The sequence below is a fragment of the Rhinolophus sinicus genome, chromosome 3 (genome assembly GCF_057876585.1).
Source record: "Rhinolophus sinicus isolate RSI-liver-muscle chromosome 3, RSI-T2T, whole genome shotgun sequence".
NCBI classification, from domain to species: Eukaryota; Metazoa; Chordata; class Mammalia; order Chiroptera; family Rhinolophidae; genus Rhinolophus; species Rhinolophus sinicus.
This window is the reverse complement of record NC_142503.1, coordinates 17,670,945-17,693,834: the sequence shown is the minus strand read 5'-3', so window position 1 is coordinate 17,693,834 and position 22,890 is coordinate 17,670,945. Positions and strand designations below refer to the sequence as shown.

At 30.9% G+C, this 22,890-nt stretch overlaps 1 protein-coding gene across 2 annotated transcripts in view; it reads left to right on the top strand.

The window, feature by feature from the left end:
- CDH9 (cadherin 9) overlaps positions 1-22,890 on the top strand; it is a 117,413-nt gene that overhangs the window by 74,277 nt on the left and 20,246 nt on the right. For both annotated transcript variants that reach the window (XR_016020600.1, XM_019749047.3), the window contains exons 3-7: positions 2,535-2,829; positions 9,729-9,848; positions 10,437-10,604; positions 13,329-13,516; positions 14,485-14,738. Coding sequence is in view for 1 of the 2 variants with exons in the window: in XM_019749047.3 (XP_019604606.1) it covers positions 2,535-2,829; positions 9,729-9,848; positions 10,437-10,604; positions 13,329-13,516; positions 14,485-14,738 (1,025 nt within the window). In the remaining variant the exon portion in view is untranslated. The remainder of the gene's footprint in view (positions 1-2,534; positions 2,830-9,728; positions 9,849-10,436; positions 10,605-13,328; positions 13,517-14,484; positions 14,739-22,890) is intronic.

The window sequence follows — 22,890 nt, the reverse complement described above, 5'->3', positions numbered from 1 at the left end:
GAGTAATTTTATAAACATAAATATGTAGAAAGTTGAAATTACACTCTATATACTTACTTAAATTAGTTACGCCCAACAGATGTATACATAGACCATAATTTTAATGGCCACAGACAATACTATTGTACATTAATTAGCCTAACCAAATTAATAAGGTGAACTTTTTAGGTCTTTCCACAATTTTTGCCAAATTAAATGTAGCTTCTAATAAATACCAATTATCTATATAGCTATGTTTTTCATTCTTATTTCCTTTCATTAAAGGTATATTTTCTTTTTCTCTTCTTAGAATAAAAGTACTAGCAATATAAGGATATATGTATATATGTGTGCATATTATATAATAGTTTGAAAGAAGTATTTGAAAATACAATCATTAAAAGAATGTTATTGACATATATAAATGTCTAAACTGTAATTTAATTAAAAATGGTGTCTTACATTATTTATGATCTGATTTTTCCAATAGTCAATGTCAATTAAACATGTATATGTGTGAAAACATACTGTTTAAAAGAAGAGGGCATATTTGTGTGTGTGTTTTTTAAAGAAATTTGTTGAGATTGTAATTATTTACAACAAAAATATCCATAATTTTATTTTTTAATTAAGAAGTTAGTGGGCATGGTAATCAATTTTCACCAAAAATGAAAAGTATCATAATAGAAAAGTGAAATGTGCTTTATAATGACAGGGCAGGCATGTCTATTCAATCTACATAGTCAGGGAAGACATCCCTCAGAAGAAAATTTTTAAATGAGATACGATAAATATTTAGCTAGGGGAAAACAGAAAAAAGAAAGGATGTTAAAAGAATAAGGGAAAACATATGCGAACATCAGTTATAAAAGCTGGTACTGGTCGTCTGAGAAATGAAGAAAGTAAAACAAGCAAACAAAACAATTGTTACATATAGAATGCATAGTGAAGTGGGTAAAGTTGGCAGCTATGTATCTGGAAATGAGAACAAGATTATGGATGATGTATAAATACAGATATAACATCCAAACAATTAGAATAACAATAAAAGTAAAGACTATTTTTAAAAGAATATTATCCTCTAATAGGAGAGGCTTAGTACACACACACACACACACACACACACACACACACACACACACTTTGCCCAATAACTGGAATTTTCATGAAACTAACCCTGGCTTGTAAGACTTTAGATTCACGGTTCTTATGCACTGTGCCTTATTGATTTTTTAAGCTGGGAATGACATGACCAGATTTGAGATATAGAAAAAAGAACTTCTTTAGTATGGAAAATTGTTTGGAGTAGAGCAGAAAGGGAGGCAGGCATCCACGAGGAGATTGTAGTAGTGGTCTACATAAGACAGGATGGAGGACAAAACAAAGCTGGTAATCATTCTGATGGAGACAGATAGATGGTCAGGAAGATAGTCCAGAGAAGAAAAGGCTGCAAATAGATACCTTAACATCGGCTTTAAAAGTGAAGGAGTAAAATGTGAACCCTATGTTTTCAATTTTGGCTGACATAAAAAACAGATTAAATATTCACAAAATTCACAGATGGAATTGACACCAAAGAAATAGGTGGAGCCACGATGTAATGAAATTGGGAAGTATATGATAGGAGACAACATAGTAGGGATAAGCTAGTTAAGACTCAAGTTTCAGAATAGTGTCCAATTTGAAGAAATGTTGAGATTTCTTTTTTCCAATGCAAAATTTCTGTGACTACATGATTCATTTACTTGTTTTAAATACACAAAACATCCTTCTGCATTAAGAAGTTTACTTTCAAGATAGGTGTGTATCAGAAGAAGGAAGATGATTTATGAAAAAGAATCCTATTTTCATGAAATTATTTATGTGGTCATTGGAAAAATCCCTGTGTTTTATATCACTCGAAATTTCAAATGTCCATAAAATATACCAATTTCAAAAAATTAGAACATTGTGTTTGAAAGAGTACCTACTCAAAAGAGAATAATCTATGAGATTAAAATTCTCTGTGATTGGTCTCTGTGATGACACAGCCTGTCATCAACATGTACAAACAATATGATATGGAAGGGAAGTAAAATCACTTTAAATTTACAATGCATATCCTAAACTTTTCACCATAATAAGTTCAGAAATTTCCAACATCAAGCTTTTTCAGTTGAATTATTTTAAATGTAATCAAGAGTATATTATTATTTTACACTCAAGATCTAGGTTAGTGTGCTTTTGTTGTTGTTGTTGTTGTTGTTGTTCACGTACTAGAGGTTTAAACTTTGGTAGCATTCTATTCAAAAATATCTTGGAAACACTGTGTTCTGAAAAAAAGATAGATTCATTTTTGTAATTTAAAGTTAGTCCCTGGTGATATATAAATATATTTCTTTAAAGATTTTGAGAATAATAAAACTGAAATGCTTAGTTTCTCCACAGTGAAAATCAAGATAGCCATTGAGTCATTGTTCCAGTGATGTATGGAGACAAACTTATGTGCCAAAATTATTTTTTCTGTAATAACAATGCATATATTTATAGTACTCTTCTTTTCTACCTTTCTGAAGCTTCACACTGACCAAGATAAAGGAGATGGAAATTTAAAATACATATTAACAGGAGATGGGGCTGGCAGTCTATTCGTTATAGATGAAAATACAGGAGATATTCATGCTGCAAAGAAATTAGACAGAGAAGAAAAATCCCTGTACATTCTTCGTGCCAAGGCTATAGACAGAAAGACCGGGCGGCAGGTGGAACCTGAATCTGAATTTATCATTAAAATCCATGATATCAATGACAATGAACCAAAATTCACAAAAGACTTTTACACTGCCAGTGTTCCTGAAATGTCTGGAGTCGGTAGGTATATGCTAATCAATGTAAATTAACTTTTTTATTTGCTTGTTTGCTAAGGTAATTATTACGGACACATGGTTATGATATGTGGCCTCTTTTAAGATAAGAACCATAACTGAAAACTAGTTAGTGTTAGCTATCTCACTTCCAATTATTTTCACTTGAATGTATCTTAATTGAAAATAATTAGAAGATTTCCTGCTATGTTGTAACTGATAAAATGATTAGTACTGGGGACAGTTACTCCATTGCATTTCAACGCACATCTTCATCTCAATTCAACTGCCATTCAAATAGCAGTCAAGGTGAATGTATTTTTTGCCTTAAATGAAAAGAATACCAAATAGTGTCAGCAGTTTTGAACAATTTTGCTTGCATTATTTTGCATAATAACAACTGCTGCTTGCATTTGACAAATTTCTTTTGATTGTTTCATTTGATCATTGAAACAACATCATGTGGTAAGCATGGGAAATAGAATCTTAAATCCCCATCCTGTTAATTAGGAAACCAGCATCCATAAAGATTAAGCAACTGAATTAAGATCAAATAACCTGGTAGCATAACAACAATATCTTAAGTCTTCTTATGTTATTTTAGTTACATTCCACAAGTGCATAATGGCTCATTTTGCAAACTGAAAATATTTGTTTCATTTTTTTAAGGTTGATAGAGTTTTAAATACTATTTGTTATTATGTGATGCTTTTATTGTATGTATGATGATTTTCAACTCTACTTATGTGAAAAGTTTAGATTTGTTAATGAGATAATAAAAGCTGACTCTTAAATCATAATATATTCCTGAAAAAGAGTAATATAAACTTAAAATCTAAAATATGCAACTGATTTTCAAAAGTTTATGATATTGAGTTGAATATTAGTTTAAAATTAGTTTTAAGTATATAACTGTGACATCATTATGATTATTGCATATTACTCTAAAGTAGTTACTTTATGAGGAAAAACAAACTTCTATCCACCTTTACTGAAATTACGTCCTGTAATGTAAATATTTCTTAACTGTGCCATCTAGCCAGAAGAACCCACATTTTGTAGAAAGAAGTTATAACTTTCTCTAATGTCAAATGAAGTCTCTTCTATCCGAGAAAAGTACAGTTCTTCAGCTTTTTCAGACATTCATCTCAATAATATAAAAGAGACATCAAATTAGAGAGGAGGCCTATGAAATCATAAAGACTAGGATGAAATATGACTGCACGTGTTTTCTTTAGTATTTTTAAATATCTGTTACCCTGGTACAGTTCTCTGGAAAATCCTGGATTGGTCCACAGAGGTCAACCACTAAATTTAATACATCATGATCTCTGTATGGTCTTATAGAGATGAAGATACATCGAAAATTGTACTCTCCAACTTCCCATTGATGAGCATTCTAAAGTACTTTGGCTTTTTGATTAACACCCTTTAACTTTTGTTAAACATTATTGTTTATCTTGTACATGTTATTTTCCAGAGATTTTGACATGTAATAGTACAACTTTTACTTATCCTTCTCCAAAAAGGTTTGATGTACTATAGAAGTAAAAAAGTATAATTAAGATGAGAGTTGTTTGAATAGGATACATTTTGATAATAATTGATTTAAATTAGAATAACTTAAAATTTTCAAAGCATTACCTGATTTTCAAAAAATTATTTATTAGAGACTATTGATATTTAAACTCAATTGACCTGTGTTTTCTCCTATATTATTTTATGTATTTAATGGAATATTACCTACCTACCTAATTAAAATATATTTTTCTCCCCTGAAATACTAATATAGTCTAGATTATATTAATTTTTTATCAATTATGTGATATGATTAGGACTGGATTAAGCACTTCTATAATTTTAAAAACCCTCTCGTTCAATATTCATAATAAAATATAGGACATATGTCTATTCATGGAAGAAGTCTTAAAGATGATCTTGTTCTAAAGAATGTTCTTATAAGACAATATATATTTAATTCATATAAGCTTTAAATTGCGGGCAGTACAATTTCTGATTATTGCAGGCCTTAAAAATGAGAATTTTGGTCACTACCATTTGCATTCTCTCCATTCCTACAATTCCAAAAACTTTAAAAAAAAGCATAGAGCAGGTAGCAGTATGTCTCTGGTTGCCACTTTGGTACTAATAAAGATTTAAGAACGACAGGTAAGTCTTGGTCTTATTCATAGAGGAGAATTATTAATCTTTATTACTTATGTTGACATCACTGCATTCATTGCTTTCTCCTTGGCCCACTCATAGACTTTGTATGTGTCTATTTTTAAATAGAAAAAAAAAAAAAAAAAAAATATATATATATATATATATATATATATATATATACACATTTATATGCATATATATGCACATATATATGCATATAAATATATATATATGTGTGTGTATTATAAATGTATATAATATGTATATGCAGAAGATAGAGTACTTAGTTTAATCATCTCTTTTAATAACTAAGTAAAATTAAGCCCAAATAGTTAAACTGACTTGCCTCAAAACACACAGAGATATCTTATAACTATACTAGTTAAAAATAAAGAAAAATGCTTAGTAAATTCAGACATAGCTAGATACTTTTAATACCTTACTATTTTCCTCTACTGTAAAATAGTCATGCTTATTAAGCAAAACATAGTTTGGAAAACATCTAATTTTATTATATCGTTAGTAACTCCTCAAAAGCAGCATTTTTCTTATTTTATTGTTTTAATTCAAATGCTCCCCTCAATAAAATTAAATACAAAAACGAGGGGAGGGAAAACATTTTACAATAAGACTGTAGAGACTTTTTTGGTAAGTTACTCTCCTACGTGATTAAAAAAAAAAAGATTGACTCATCATAATTTTGCAGATGTGATTTTCTCTGCGTTTACCTATATGTTTAACCCATATATTGACACTTTAAAGCCCACGAATAATGAAATAATAATTTTTCACCAAATGAAGTAACGTACTATGATTTAATTCTAATATTATTTTATTGTATTAGTGATTTTCATTTAAATCAAAGAGTATAAAAACTACTACTTTTAATTTTGAGGGTAAATAAAATCTAATAAAAAGAATGTAAGTCAGACAGAAAAAGTCGAGAACCATATGACTTCACTCATATGTGAGATGTAAAACTGAAAGCAACAAATTAAAAACACAAACAAACAAAAAATCATAGACACAATTTAGTGGTTATCAGAGGATAAGTTGGGGGTGGAGGGGGTGGTAGAAGAGGGAAAGGGGTCAAATATATGGTGATAGAAGGAGAACTGATTCTGAGTTGTGAATATACGATGCAATATATAGATGATGTATTATAGAATTGTACACGGAAAACCTATAGTTTTACTAACCATAGCCACTCCAATAAATTTAATAAAAAATAAAAATAAATAAATCTCCAGCAATTAACCTCAAAAATAAATAAAAATGAAATTTATTTATACTTATTTTACCCTTCTTTCCCATGTTATCCTCTGATATTCTACATACTTTCCTCTTCTTCCCCTTTATTTTTGTCTTAATATATGTGTCTCTCCCTTTTCTCTCTCACCAACTCTTCTTGTTTTCCCTCTGCCTTGTCTCATTTTGTTAAAACCACATGCCATATTTCATTTTAATTCTCAGTCATGTGCCCCTCCTCCTTTGTAGTTAAAATCAAATTACTGCAATTAACTCTTAAAATCTGAAACCCATGAGTATCTTCTGATCAGAACACACAATCTGGATGATATATGAAGGCATATAATGAAGGAAAATGGGATATACTTTGATATAAATATTTGTAGTAAATCCCTACTTTATATATTTTCCATTTTTTGTGGTCATTCTATTTTTATTATAGATTATCTATCAACTCTCTATACTGCGATGCATTTATCTTCATCTAGACAAATTACCACTGTAAATTGGGTGACTTTGGATGCATTATTTCTCATTGATTGGGTATTTCCCCTAACTGGTCCCTCACAAACTTATCCAGTTCTCCTCTCACACCATCAACCCAATAAGTAACCCGTCTGTAGTTTTCACAGATCACACAAATGACTAATCAGTGACTCCTTCATGTTCTAAGCCTGGTCCATTCTTAGAGGTTTACCACCTGGGGATTCAATATGTAACATGCCCAAACATATCCATAACATCAGACAGGTCACTTACTATAGTTTTTAGAATGGAGCTTCTTTCCTCAGACTGGCTAGGTAGAATCCCATCCCCATCATCTACTAGGTGTGATCATGACCAACCTCTATATGCCCCAAGGCCTACATACTATGTGTATTAGGATAAAGAAATAATACAAATCAAGTGCTAAGAACTCTTTCAGGTCTACATTAAGCATTCTATAAATGCTAATTCTCATTATGACTTTGAGCTAGAAACTCTGCTGGGATTTAGAGCTAAGACGTTGAACAAAACCAGACATTGCCCCTGCCTTTGAGGAGTTCACATCGTTCAGGACAAAACCTACAAATAACAAATAACCTACCATGTTTCCCCAAAAATAAGACCTACCCGGAAAATAAGACCTAGCATGATTTTTCAGGATGACATTCCCTGAACATAAGCCCTAATGCATCTTTAGGAGCAAAATGAATATAAGACCTGGTCTCATTTTCGGAGAAACACGATATATTTGCTATTCTGGCGTCACAGAACTTTATGTAATATATTTTGTCCTTAGTATAAATTAAAGTAAAATATTTAAATTACTTGAGAACAAATAAAAATTATAAACATCTCAGAAAATTTAGACAGATATAGACATCAAAATGATGTATTTCTTTTTAGTCTATCTTTATAAACAAACCTTTTTAAAATTAGTACAAAAACATAGAAACCACTATCTATCAAATTTTATTACTAAATAGTATTAATTGAGTAATAAATCATTACATTTGTTTGGGGAAAAATATCCATGTTCTAAAGTCTAATAGAGTAGGTGTCTCTATTTTTCTCATTTTGCTACTAGAAATAACATATCAATGATATGCTATCAGGGTTTATCAATGTTTAACAGCATTCCAAATTCTTACCATAATTCTGAGAGATGGGATAGTACCATACATATATATGTATGCTTATATATATGTATATACATATACAAATATATACATATATGTATATGTATATATATATATATGAATTATATATGATTATAGCATAGTAACTGCATTTTAGGATGGATTGATTTCTGTTCTTTAACTTTCTGTTTTTATGGTCAAGTGTTTTTGGGTAAGTTCAAAGATCAGATACTCACAAGAAAGAGCAAATCATCAAATCAAATGTAATAATAAAAACATATTATCTAGAGTGTCAAAAAGATATATTGGAGTGTTTATGCCTGTTCCCATTGTGAAATGATACCTACCGGAAAATAAAACTGGTAGCCAAAGAAATATCATGAAATTGATGAATTACCTACTTGAATTTAGCATATTGGTAATATTTAATAATTCATATTTCAAATAATCCTCAAGTATGAAAACAATTCTTCTAATATATATTCATGCAGGGTTATATAAAAATAAATTAAACATAAATCAGAAAACAACTTTTTGAATTCTGAACATTATGTGGGGAAAAATCACTTTATCATTTTTGCTTTGGTCAAGCTCAGACTTTAGGACTTAAGTGGATATTTTTTAAATAATAAAAGAGTATATCTGAGATGGACTGAGTGAGTTGTGCTGTATCCTCTCACAGGACATATCAATTTCATTAAAGCTGAGGGAACAGAGGCCTCAAGAGGAAAAGGGCAATTTCTCATCTTTTTATAACTAATTTTAAGAACACAAAAATACTTGCTAAATTCATGTGTTAGTATTCAAATATATTGATGGGAAATGAGCTGTTAGTTTAATCATTAATGTACAATATATTAGCTTTCAGAATTTGATTTCACATATTCATGGAAATTTTGAGAAACATTCACCAAAATTCAATTACACAAGTTATGAGTATGTAATAAATGTGAGGCATTAAAGGAGGTGACAGGAACTCACCCTGCCCTAAGTTATTTTAAATTCTTTGTATGAATAAGAGTCACATATTTTTAAAAAGTATATGTAGTATATTGGAAAGTGTCATACAAACTCATTTTGGCCAACGTAGGCTTCAGTTAATGGTAGTTTTACAACCATGCCTTGATTCTTTACAGAAATCTAGTGAACTATAAGAAATGTTTATCACTATATTGCATTATGCTTAGTTCTTGAACTTAGCTCCTTTAAAACTTTTTAAAATCTTTTTAACAAAGTTAAAATAACATACTTTTAATTTTATAAAATAAAATGTAGCAGAGAGTAACGTTAAATTACAGTATTGCATGTGAAACAGAATTATACACTTCCTTAACTGTAAGGGAAAAATCTACTGATTTATATATGTGAAATAAATAATATGCAGCATATTGATAGGCATAATCGTATATGAGTGTGTTAACTACAGTTTAAAGGGAGGCATAGACACTTTATAATCATATATATCACACAACAAAAACTTTTCAGGTCAATTTTATGTCATTTTTGTTTTTTTGTTTTTTAATAAAAACAGAGCCTCTCTATTTCTCATTCTATTCACAATATACAGTTAATTTACCAGAGTGAAAAGCAGAATTTGTCTCATTGTATTCACCTTTGTGATGAAATGTGTTTTTGATTTTCTTAGTAGTTCAAACCATAAAAGGAAGGGATGTTTAAGTTGTGAAAAATGAAAGGGCAAAGTGAGGTTTTTGTTTGTTTGTTTGTTTGTTTTTGAGACTGCATCATTTAAACAATTTCTTCAAAGTATACAATGGTCTAACATACCACACTATCAGCAGTGATTTTTCAGAAAGATAGTTTGCAATTCGGAAGTATTTAAGTGTCTGTGTTTGGGTGGGGGTTCACGTAGGTACATCTGTGATACAAGTGACTGCAACTGACGCAGATGACGCCAACTATGGAAACAGTGCCAAAGTGGTCTATAGCATATTGCAAGGACAGCCATATTTTTCAGTGGACCCAGAATCAGGTAACAACATTTACTGCTTAATCCTTTCTCAGTTATGTAATGCATCTGGTTGCACAATTAATTTGTAGATTTTTCTATATATTAAAGCTATCTATTTGGTATCATATTTCTACTTATTCCCTATAGTTATTACATGGAAACATAAACAAATTTCCTATTATTTAAACAGGTTATTTGAATCATTAGCTCCTTAGACTATTTACTGAGTTTAAATTTATGACACTAAATACCAAGTTTCATAGAGATTCCACACTTTACATGTCTCAGAAAACTCCAAACTTAAAGAATGTGACAATCATTAAAACAAAGCAAGCATACTCGTCTTACAATTTTTTGATTAAAGTTATTTTTTTCAATCAAAAAGATAATCTAATTGATTTAGAAAAACTCATTTTCTGAACAGTAACCTACAGAAAAATTATTTCAGTTCTGTCAATTATCTTAAATTGGTTGTGGATCGAAATACTTAGGTACATGGACATTTTATCTGTTTGTTATAATTAACTTCTGTAAAGTGGACCTTATGTAACTTAATTAAAAAAAAAATCAGTGATTCAATTGTAAAATACTTGTCTATTTCTCCAAAAGGCATAGTAAAAACTGCATTACCAGACATGAGCAGAGAAAATAGAGAGCAGTACCAAGTGGTTATACAAGCCAAAGACATGGGCGGCCAGATGGGAGGCCTTTCTGGAACCACCACAGTGAACATCACTCTGACGGATGTCAACAATAATCCTCCTCGATTTCCCCAGAGTAAGGAAAGTGTCTGTGATCTCATATCGGAAGTCTTCTCCAACACACCACAAACAGAGGCTAATATCTGTACTAGTGGTTTCACTACTAGTTTAAGCAAAAAGCTCAATCCACAACCCTTGTCCACAAGATATTACAATTGCCCACAAATTGGAAGTCACTATGATCATTTTCACCAGTAAGTAGGTAGTAAAATCAAACATGAAAATGAGGTTCATTTGACAACTCTAATTACCTTCTTCTTCCTTTAGAAGAGTTACAATGTTCTTCAGACTAATTTTCTCAGCATTTGCTATGATCATCTCATTCTTTTTCTAATCTCTTTCCTGAGTAGGAGTGCAGACTCTCAAGTCTGCCTGCCTGGCTTCAAATCCCATGTCTGCCATTTGTCTTGCCTCAGTTTTCTTATCTGTACATAAGAATTAGAATTCCTTATTTAATTGAGTGTAAGATACAAACTCATGCTTTAACATATCTCAAATCAGATACTATTTAAAATCACTGCATATTGGTTCAGTTGGCAGCATTTTTTTTTTTCTTAGTGATCTGTAGAGTTACGGTATCCCTCGGTTGTGATGGTATCTGAGGCATGTTAAAGTTTGCTATTAAAGTCAGCTACCTACTTATGAAGGTTAAATTGGTCAATACTCACTCTTTCAGTCATCACCTTTCTAGGCATGTATGTTAAACTATGGATGTTTTGCATGCCATGAGGTGCTATAAAAACAGATTCTAATGCTCTGCTGAAAGATATATGTACCCCGATGTTCATTATAGCATTATTTACGGTGGCCAAGACATGGAAACAACCAGTAGTATCCTTTGATGGATGATTGGATAAAGATGTGGTATATATAAATAAAGGAATACTACTTGGCCATAAGAAAGGATGAAATACCACCATTTGTGACAATATGGATGGATCTTGAGATTGTTATGCTAAGCAAAATAAGTCAAACAGAAAAAGTCAAGAACTATATGATTTCATTCACATGTCGGATATAAAAACTAGAAGCAACAGGCAAATAAGACAAACAAAATCTTGTAGACAAACACAATAGTTTAGTGGTTACCAGATGGCATGGGTGGAGGTGGGTTGATAGAAGAAGGAAAGGGAATCAAATATATGATGATGGAAGGAGAACTAACTTGGGGTGGTAAATACACAATGTAATATATAAGTGATGTATTATAGAAATGTATACTTGAAAACTATATAATTCTGCTAACTATTGTCACCACAATAAATTGAATAAAATGAAATAAAATGTTGTTATGCATATTAAAAAAATGTTTTCATTTTACAGTAAATAAAAGTATAAAGACCCCTATCTTAAAATATTCAATTAAGAGATCTCAAATTTAAATTTATAACATTGATTACAGTACAGTAAAGTATTTTTCCAGGTTAACCAAATTTAAAATACTTGATGATTCAGTTTTGGATGGTAGACTTAAACATATGATAAATGTTAAAAAATAAAGTTTTCTGAGAACATGAATAATAAGCTTAATTAACATAAATCTATACTTTGCTTTCAGTTTCCTTAAATGTAAACTGAAAGAGTGTGATTTGACTAATTCTCAAATGGCTTGCCATTCTATAATTCTATGGTCTATTATAATCTTAGCAAAAGATTTGGAACTATCATAGTAATAAAACTATAACTAGCCCCTGAGGTAAGCATATTAAAGACATAATTTCATGCAATTCTCATAACAAACCTATCAGTTAATTGTTATCATTATGATTATTATTTTATAGATGCAGAAATCAAGGGTTAGAGATTTTAACTAAAACTGCTCAGTGATAATCTTAATCCAGGCAGTTAGATTTAGAGGTCACTTTTCCTAACCAAAAAGTAAAACAGAAAGAGAACGGACTTTGAACTCAGCCTTAGTTTTGCATTCTGTAAAATTTGCATCCTGTAAAATTACCCAATTTTACAGTATGATTTCCTTGAGCCCTACCCTTGAGGATAATATACCTACCTTGGTCTTATGAGACCTGATGTTGGATTTAAGTAAGTTAACATAGAGAGCCTTCAGCTTTATATAGCATTAAGGTGATACTAAATATTTAAAAATATTTCCAACTTTCATTAACTTTTTTTGTAAATTTTTTTTCCTATTTGTATTTTGAATAAATAGTCACAGACTAACATGCTTTCAGGCATGGCACGATGCAATGTAATGATTGGCTGGAACCACAGGAAACAGAAGCATTCATATCTCACTCAAAGGCATTAACATATAAAAAACAAAATTTCTGTGTGCAAATTTATTTTTCTATCCTTTTCTTAAAATATAAAAATACATGATTAAGAGGGCAAGAAACCAAATGTTTACTGCTTATCTAGAGCTTTCAACATCGTCATATGAATGTTTATGTATATTAAATTATTTAAAAGATTTATTTGGTTTATAGCCCTGTTAAGTCAAAGTTCTTGATTTTCATATCAGGCCTACCATCTGTTATCTAAGTAACCTTGGGACATGCCCTTAATCTTTCTGGAACTTATATTTCTCATTTATGAAATGAGTGTTCGGCCTTTATAAATTATTTTTCCAACTTAATCAATCTATAATTTTGACAGCTTACAATTCAATATGATGAAAAACTCTCTCAATTTAACATTTATTTAAGTAAAAGAGGAAAAGGAAATGAAAGATTTTTGTTAAGTAAAGAAGAAATGTCAAAAGAGCTTTGATTTAATTTTTCAGGTACGTATCAATTTAATTCTCCTGAGTCTGTACCTCTTGGAACCCATCTTGGAAGGATAAAAGCCAATGACCCTGATGTGGGGGAAAATGCTGAAATGGAATACAGCATCGTAGAAGGAGATGGAGCTGACATGTTCGATGTCATCACTGACAAGGATACACAGGAAGGGATTATAACTGTCAAACAGGTTTCTTTTTGCTGTCTTCATTTTTTCTTTGAGCACTTTATGGTTTATTTTTGCTTTTCAGTTAAGGGAAGAAAAGCCTAGGATTTATTTTTTCCATTCTTTACATGCTGTCAATCCTTCATGTAAGTGGGAATAGTTGTGATGTCACTTCAAGCAAGTAAAGCATCTTCATCATTGACATTGAAAAAGTGATATAAAACCACAACTGCGTGGGCTTATAGTAAACAACAATCAAACTAGGATTAGATAACCTCAAATGTACTTGTTTCATATTTCTTTGTGACAGAAAAAAACAGACACGCAGCCATCACTTTATTTCTTGCACTTAACATATTTAAATTGTTAAATGCAATGGTCTATTCAGACAGATGAAACCTGAAAATACTACGTATTTTATGTTGGATTTAGTGATTTTTAATACCCCGTGGGAGAATATTATGAAGCTTCATATACAATAATCCAGCTAAATAGTGATTACTTTATATTGCCCTGATTGTTCTGCTTTCATGTGCCTCTTGCTTTCCAGTATTCACATTAATGAAATAATTTGTTTTCCTTTTAGAAATGTAGGACCTAAGGAAGCAACTTATATGAATAGTTTGCTAAATCTCTATTTATTCCATATTTCTTCTGATTTTCACTTTGTACAAGTTTAATAAATAACAATAATAAATAAATAACCTATATATCCACTAGGTAACAAACCTGTGACCACCAAAATGTGAAATCCATTACTAAGTGGGAATTAATCTTAATGTGTATAAAATTATATTCAGTGACCCTATAAATAAGTATAAGGCAAAACAAGCATTTATTAATTTATTTATGCCTATGAAGCAATAGTTGGGAAAGTTATTTAACCAGAATTACTGGTACCATTAAGAGAGTTGGTTATCAAATTCTGAAATTGTCTTCCCTTGTTGTGCCTGTAATATTATAGTAATTTTCCTTATTTTATTTAACTTCAGAATTTAGATTTTGAAAAGAAAATGGTATACACTTTAAGAGTGGATGCAAGTAACACTCACCCTGACCCACGATTCCTACATCTGGGACCTTTCAAAGACACAGCCACGGTCAAAATATCTGTGGAAGACACAGATGAGCCTCCTGTATTCACTAAAATGTCGTATTTGATAGAAGTAGATGAAGATGTAAAAGAGGGCAGCATCATTGGACAGGTTACAGCGTATGACCCAGATGCCAAGAACAATTTAATAAAGTAAGTATTTGGGGGAAATATAGCTTTGCAGAAAAATAATCATCTCACTATTTATAAGCTGTGTGAAAAAAATAACATTGTACCATGTAGATGAAGTACAAACACTTCCATAGCACAAGTTGTTAACTGAGCTGTCTTCTAAGTGCTCTGGATGTATTTTCTTATTTGACATCACTTTACAAGGGGTATTCCATTATTATACCTTTCTGTTAATAAGACTCAAGCACTGAACATTTAAATATCTAGCCCAATAAGTAGTCAGTGGCAAAGGTGAGTTTGAGAATCAAACTGTCTGGCTCCAGTCTTTTAATTTTAACCCCTTAGCTGCTGTGATTCTGTCCTATTGTCCCTCTTGGATAAATCATAGTTCAAATAATAGGTGATCAAAACAAGTAAATTAGAAAAAAACTGTCCTTCTGAAAATGTAATTAAGAGATGCTTTGAAAATATTGAAATAGCTTCTTTTGGAAATAGTCACTATGCATCCCATATATTAAAATTGTGGAGAAACAATGTGTCAGTTATATTAAAATAATAACACCGAATTGGCAAAGAGAGTAATAATATTAAAGAATGGTAAAAGTATTAAAAAATAGTATAGTATTGTGTAATTTAGTGTAATACTTTCCCAAAGTTTGAATATTATGTATTAACCTTTACAAGCTTTCAAATATGCCAGAAACTTAAATGATTTTTATACATGGAGCTTAAGGAGAATGTAAATACAGTTGTGACATAAATAAGTAAATGGGATGGGTGGATGAAGATGGGTTTATATGTCGTTGAAGACAAAGATTATTGAGGAGATTCATAAGTAATACATTATCTGTTAATGTGGGGCTAGTAAAATGCATACAATTCTGCTTTAAAGTTTAAATTTTTAATTAAGGAGAATAAATGGTTAAATTATTGTTGGGAATGCCCCAATTTTTTAGAATTCATGTCAGACTATCACACATAGAAAAATTAGTAAGCATGATACTAAATATAGAATTTACTTTTTAAACCTATAAAAGACTGTTCAATAGTGTTAATTTATAAAGGAATACGTTTTGCACTACATATCTCCTAAGGAATATTTAATTTGTTAGTTGATTAAGCCCAAAATTTTAATCTGTAGTTAATGCTCAGAGTTTATTTGGTTAATTTTAGGTTAATTAGAATACAATTCACTCAGCTTTCTCTTTTAGATAAATACTGGGGTTCGAATTATGCATGTTTGTTCAATGTTACTTTAAAAACATGAGTTATAATATCGATATGCAAATTATTTTACTCATTTTTTATTAGCACACAGATGATGTATTAATTTAAAAATCAACATGTTTTATAAAACAAAACTGCTAAAATGAAATGAATAAGTAATCTAGTTCCCCAGCGGTCTATGTATATGTACTAGTATGTTTATATCCAAAATAATATTTATTTATATTTTATTGAAATCATGTGTGGCTGATTGGTTTTGGCATCTCTTATATGTGCATTTATTATTTTTAAGTAAAAATAAAAAGTTTCAAATATTTTCATGTTTCCGCAATATTGCAATAGAAATAAATCACCATGTATGTTTTTTTAAAAAAGGATAAGGGATTGTTCACACCAACAGCTATAAATGCTCAAAAGTATCTGACACTGATGTTTTTTGCTAGATTCCAAAACACAGTAATCAGTGTGGACTGTGCTCTCATTTCTCCCTGGTTTTTTGTGGCACCAAATGCTTCTATTAAAATTTGACGTTCATGTTTTTCAAAACATCATTGATTGTAACTTTCGTCAATTAACATCACGCACTATTAGAAAGTTGTTGACAAGTACCAGTATATTAACTCTTTCAGATGATGAACCATTTATTGCCAAACTATTGAGCATTCCTCAGTATGGATAAGACCAGATCTTAGTAATTTGTGTATCGTTTCATCATTGATTTAGTATGATATCTTGTTTATTAAAATTTCAATGAATGTTGGTTAACTTGAGAGAGGTACCCTGACTTTTCCATTTTGCCAAAGGTATTTGATTATTCAGAGAATATTGAGAGTTTCATCAAGTTTTATTAGTGTAACACTCCTTTCTACACAACATTTTCATGTATCATTGTCAAAGTAATAAACAATAAATTATATGTTCTGCCACTCCAATTGTGTATCAATTTTATAACATGAGATTGCTGAATATTTGGCCTATCCCCTCCATAAAATATATTTTTTTATAATTTATTGAGCACTTGCTATGAACTAGAACTGTCGAAAGAGCTTTATAATTATTAGTTCATTTAAGCCTCATCACAACTGTATATGATAGGTACCTTTGTTATTACCCACATTTTATACAAGAATAAACTGAAATGCAAAGAATTTTAAGGAACGTTCTCAAGGACACAGTACAAATAATTAGCAGACTGAGGATTCAAACTATTGTTGATCTGAATGCAGAGCCAATTCTTTAGCAGATATACTCTGCTTTCTTAATGATCTGATTATTAATTGAAGATAATTGATATAATGTTCCCCATTCGTAGATTAATTCAACCTGACTTCAGTGGTACAAAACAAAGCCCTCAAGGGGAAAAATAATGCAAAAGGCAAAACATGGTTTTAGTCTCTCCGAATTTGGTCTAGTTTCTCTTCTCTCTACTGTCCACAATATGGAATTTCATAAGTTCACACCATAGACATGTTTGCTTAGAAAATTATGGCTTTTTTATTCTTCTTTTAAAACAAATGTATTCAGTTACTATTGACAAAAAATAAACTGCACAAATTTAAATTGTATGACTCGATAAACTTTGGCATATTCATACACCCTTTAAAACATCACCAAAATCAAGACAAAACACATACAGCTTACACTTAAGTTTCTTCATGCCCCTTTGTGCTATCTTCCTCTCAAACTTCCCTTAACCCAACCCCATCCCCAGGAAAACACTAATCTGCTTTTTATCAATATAGATTAAATTGGGTTTTACTGAATTTATACAAATGAAACCATACAGTATTTTTTTTTTTCTTTTGTAACTTCTTTCACTTAGCATAACTATCTTGAGATTTTTCCCATGTTGTTGTGTCATCAATAGTTTATTCTTCTAATTGCTGAATCGTATTCCAACATATGGAAATACCACAGTTAGTTTTCTGTTCACTTATTGGTTGACATTTTGAGTTGTTTCAAATACTTGTATAATACATTTATAGACATTTTTATACCTGACTACTTTTTATTAAGTGGAGATCATATAGTATACATATAGGTATTTATTTTTATTAATTGAAAATATTTGCTTCTAAGTAACTTCTAAGTAATTTCTATTATATAAAATAACATACTGTCATATCAGGCAGGTGATATATCACTGATCATAATGTAGATTGTTTGGACACACATACACACACACACACAAACATCTATGCTCTATCTCTGATAATATCATCAGGATATACATTTACGAATAAAATTTCTGGGTCAAAAACAGATTTGCAAGCTTGTTGCACAGTTACATTTTAAGTTCATAGTTCTCTCAGAAATATTTGCTTTTTATGGGGTACTTAAGTCTTGAAAAAACAAAAAAACAGTAGTTTTACCATTAAAATCTCAAGAATTATGACAGAAGAGACATATTGAAATAACAAATGAATCTCAAATTATGTTCCTAAAATTATATTGCCAAATCTGCCCCCATATAAGGCCAAGCCTGAAAATATAGCATATAGGCTGATTCCTGTTAACATAAAAATGTATGTAAAAAAAGTTTTACATATCCAATTATAGCGTGAAAAACCAGGAATAATTCAATAAGAAGGCAACATTGTAATATGTGACTCTTTTGTTTGCTCCGGTAGAATTTAGAAGGATGACTGATCACCAAAGCAGAAATAGGCTGTGATAAGCATCATGGGAAAACATTTTCCAGGGAAAGTTTGGGAACTAATTCTCATCCACCAATAAATCTGTTCATCAAACATATTTTCTGACATACATCTGCCACTTGCAACATGAGATTATGGTTACAATTGGCAGTTGTTGTTAGCTCCACTCCCTTTCATTAATAATCATGAATGAGATTTCCCAAGTTATAAGGGTGATTATAGCGTTACAGATTCTGAAAAGACATGTTATCTCATCTCACACCTATGTTATGCTCAACATGTTTAAAGTTCAATAAATTTTCGAAGAAATCCTTTTTACTTCAGTCAAATTGAGAAGTAGATCCAAAACAAACTTGTTAGTGAGAAATTAGTTATGCCTCAGTAAAATGCACATGATTCTACCATAAACTAGGATAAGTGAATAAGTGCATTCGTATATACATAAGTATTTCCTTAATAATTGCTTGATTTTATTACAGAGAATAAAATAATAATTTTAAACTCATGCCACTAATATCTGAAAAAAATTTTTTTTGAACTAATTCTTCAAACATTTTATAGCCACATTCTTGTTTTGAAAGGGAATGGTTTCATAGTTCATAGCTAAAAAACACATTTATGGAAAGCAATAGCTGGAAAGAAGAGAGAAAACTTATACCACAATTATTGATTTAGGTGGTGGACAATATACTGGGATTTTAGTAAAGAAAAAGGAATGTTATCTTTGTCATAGCTCTGCACATTATCGATTTGTTCTGGTGTCTTTAATTGAATTTACTTTTTTGTGTGTGTAGATGAAAATGGAGGGATATGATATGTGTTTGATTGTTAATGGTAGATCATAAAAAAAATAAGAAAAGCAAATAACTAAAACGAGAGTTCAGCTTTCACAGGCTTAGTTTTATTGTGATCTTTTGTTATTTGAGGACTATATGATTAGATCCTTTCTCTGCAGTAGATAGTCATTCAAAAAATCATGCCAGTGATTTTTTTCAATTATTGTTTAAATTCAATGTAAGGAGATCAATGAAATCGTGTTTTAATAGGCTATCTGCTGGAACTTAGAGAAAGCTTTGTCTTGTGTTAAGTGTTTATCATGCTCTTTCTGGTCATTTGTTGTAATCTGGTGCATTTATTATTAATAGGTAAACCGGAATGGCCTATTCTGCATTGAAAATAGAACACTGGCTGCTAAGTAAAAGAAAATTATCCTTTGGCTTTGAAAACCTGCAGGACATTATTTACACTGGGGCAAATTTCTGAATATAGACCTGGCAGTTTGCAGTACTTATGTTAAAGTGAGCTATTTCTAAATCATCAAAGTGATGTTCTTTCATGAATTCTTAACTTGAGAGCCATTCCTATCGAGATTGACTCTAAGAGTAGGGCAGGCGAAATTCTGACCTATTTTGATTTCACATAAGCTCCCAGTGAGTCAAAGAGATTTGTATAATGTTAGAATTGTTAGCCATTCTTCAATAGAAATCCCCATGATAATCTCTACGACAAATAGCAATGGGCACAAAGGGATTTTTGTTTTCCTCTTTGATCGTCCATGTGAATAGTAGGAAGAACTCCAAGATCTATTCAGCCATAAGCAGATAATGGTTAACTCTTGACCTTTCTAATAATGGAAAGAAATATATACAGGTGAATATTATGAATTGAGTTCCATTCAATGCATAGATGAAGTTATGTTCTTTTACTTTGCTGCCTTTGTGTTCATTTTCAGTTTTTATTTATAAGCAGAATTTGGTATAAGTATTTTTTTAAGAAATTCAGAAAAGTTTTAAGAAAAATAAAACATTCTTTAATGTTCCAGTGACTTTTTCAACCCAAATTAGGAGCTAAATTGTAGAAGGGTTGACATCTAGAGATTGGAAACACTATATGTTGTTCCATTTTAGCACTATGAAAGAATAGAAATTTTAAAAAGACAATTTCATATAACTATCATCTTCAATTTTAGGACACGAATAGGTATGTTAGAATAAGAACTGAGTTCTGGAAGTCTTCTTTCATGAGAGTCTTTAGTTGTGCTGTCGTGGTTTCCTTGATGTCCTGAATCCATTCATGGCAATTTTGACTTTGGGGAAGAGTCAGAGTCGCGTGACACCAGATCTGGTGAATAAGGTGGATGAGAACACACTTCAAAATTTTATTTGGCAGAAATTTCCATACCAGAAGTGAAATGTGACATGGAGCATTATCATGATGGAGGATGATGTAAGGACAGTCATGAAAGAGGACTTCCAGAACTGCTTCAGAAAGTGGCAAGAACGATGGGATAAGTGTACTCAAAGTGCGGGGGACTGTTTTGAAGGGGATTAATAACAATATGTTTTTTACTGTAATATATATATATATATATATATATATATATATATATATATATATATATTTTTTTTTTTTTTTTAATTTAAACATTCACACACACACACAAAAGAATTACCTCAGATAAATTTCTGACAATGAATTCTTATTTAAAACCCGATACACCTCAAGCTTCTCAAAAATATTTATGTATATATCATTATGCAATCTATATGTTTATTTTTATACCTGGGTTTCTAGTATCTTCTATTTACCTAAGATTCTCCACCCCAGGAATATAGCTACTCTTCGGCAGTGAACCATATGTCATATGAGTTTTTCAAAAATCCCCAAGTTCTTATAATAATGATGTAGAAAAATTACAATAACAATTATTACAAAAGCAAACGAATGTTACCATTTCTATACAATTCTATCACCCATTACAGTGCATAAGCCTTCTATAGGATGACAAGAAGGTCACTGAACTAGTTCCTTATTTTGGGACTGAGGTACAGAAAGGAACCTGAGAAAACTATGTAAAATTTTTAGGCAGTCTACAGTTGAGATGCAATATAGTTTAGTGGAAAATAAGTCAGGCAAGCACCACTATGTAATAAAGTCATTGTTAAAATTATTTTTGAAATCTGAGTTTACTAACATATCCCTTAAATTCAGCATAGTTCTAATAATAGACTACATCACATGTTCTTTATTAGAACAATCCAAACACCCCCCAAAACAAATAATAGAATTTAGATATCTGTGTATTTTCACCAAATATTTAAAAATGGCCAGTGTTTCACAATGTTTAGAAACCTAAATATATGTCACTTATGTTTGTCAAAGTCAATGCTTGATAGTAAACATATTACTGATTTATGGTGAGAACTCTAATTCCCTAATTCACCAGATAAAAAAGGAGTTCATTTGCTACATGCCTTTAACAGATACCTAGAAAAATGAGGACGACACCAGATGCTGATTAGTCTGTTAGTTGTCTGATATTGCTCTTCCCTGTTCGAACCACTTTATCCTATGGTCTATAATCTTGCTGTATGAGCCTTGTCCATGGATTTGCAACATGGGATTCACCTAAGAGTTTGTTATAAAAGCAGAATCCCAGCTCCAACACTAAACCTAGTGAACCAGGATTTGTTTTGAACAAGATTCCCATGTAATTCATATGAATTTAATTTTTGAGAAATGTTTAATTTTCTATATGGCTAAATTAAACACTCATCAGCAGACTTCTTAAACAAATGTAAACATGACCAGATTCAGCTTTAAAAAAATGTATATAAGCTAGCATTTTGCTTTTCTGCATTCTCCCACTTTTAAGCATTAATATGATTAGTTTAGGCCCATCTAGATTATTAACGTTAATCTTCATCTCAATGTGTTTAACCTTAATCCCTCTAGGCAAAGTTACTTTTACCTTGTAAAGTAACATATTCACAGGTTCCTTGGGGTGGGGGGATGGGATAGCATTATTTTGTCACTAAAGAATGATAGAAAGTTTATTGTGACATCTTCCATATCCAGCCCTAATGAGAAAGCGTCACCGAGCTCTGTGATAGTGTCATTTCATTTTTATTTGGAATAGGTTGGCAGGAATCATTGGAGGAAAACCTGTGATTCAGCTGAGATGTTCCTTGAATAGAGGACCATTCAGGAGCAATGTATTTTATAACAACCTCTCCATATTCACTTACGCTCATAAGAACTCTGTGGACACATGTTCTTATGTGTGTGTGTGTGTTTTTTAAACATGATTTCAATGTATCCAATGCAATTAACTCTCTCAAGTTCAATATGACTGTTTAATATGTTTCGAGAACTGCACAGGTCTATGATAGGACAAGTAAATCAAGTGGCAATTAAAAACTCACTTAAAAGCTGCCACAAGGGTTTGTGAGTACAATGACTTCAAAGTAGACATAATCACAGAATTAAAATAATAAAAACAGCCAAAT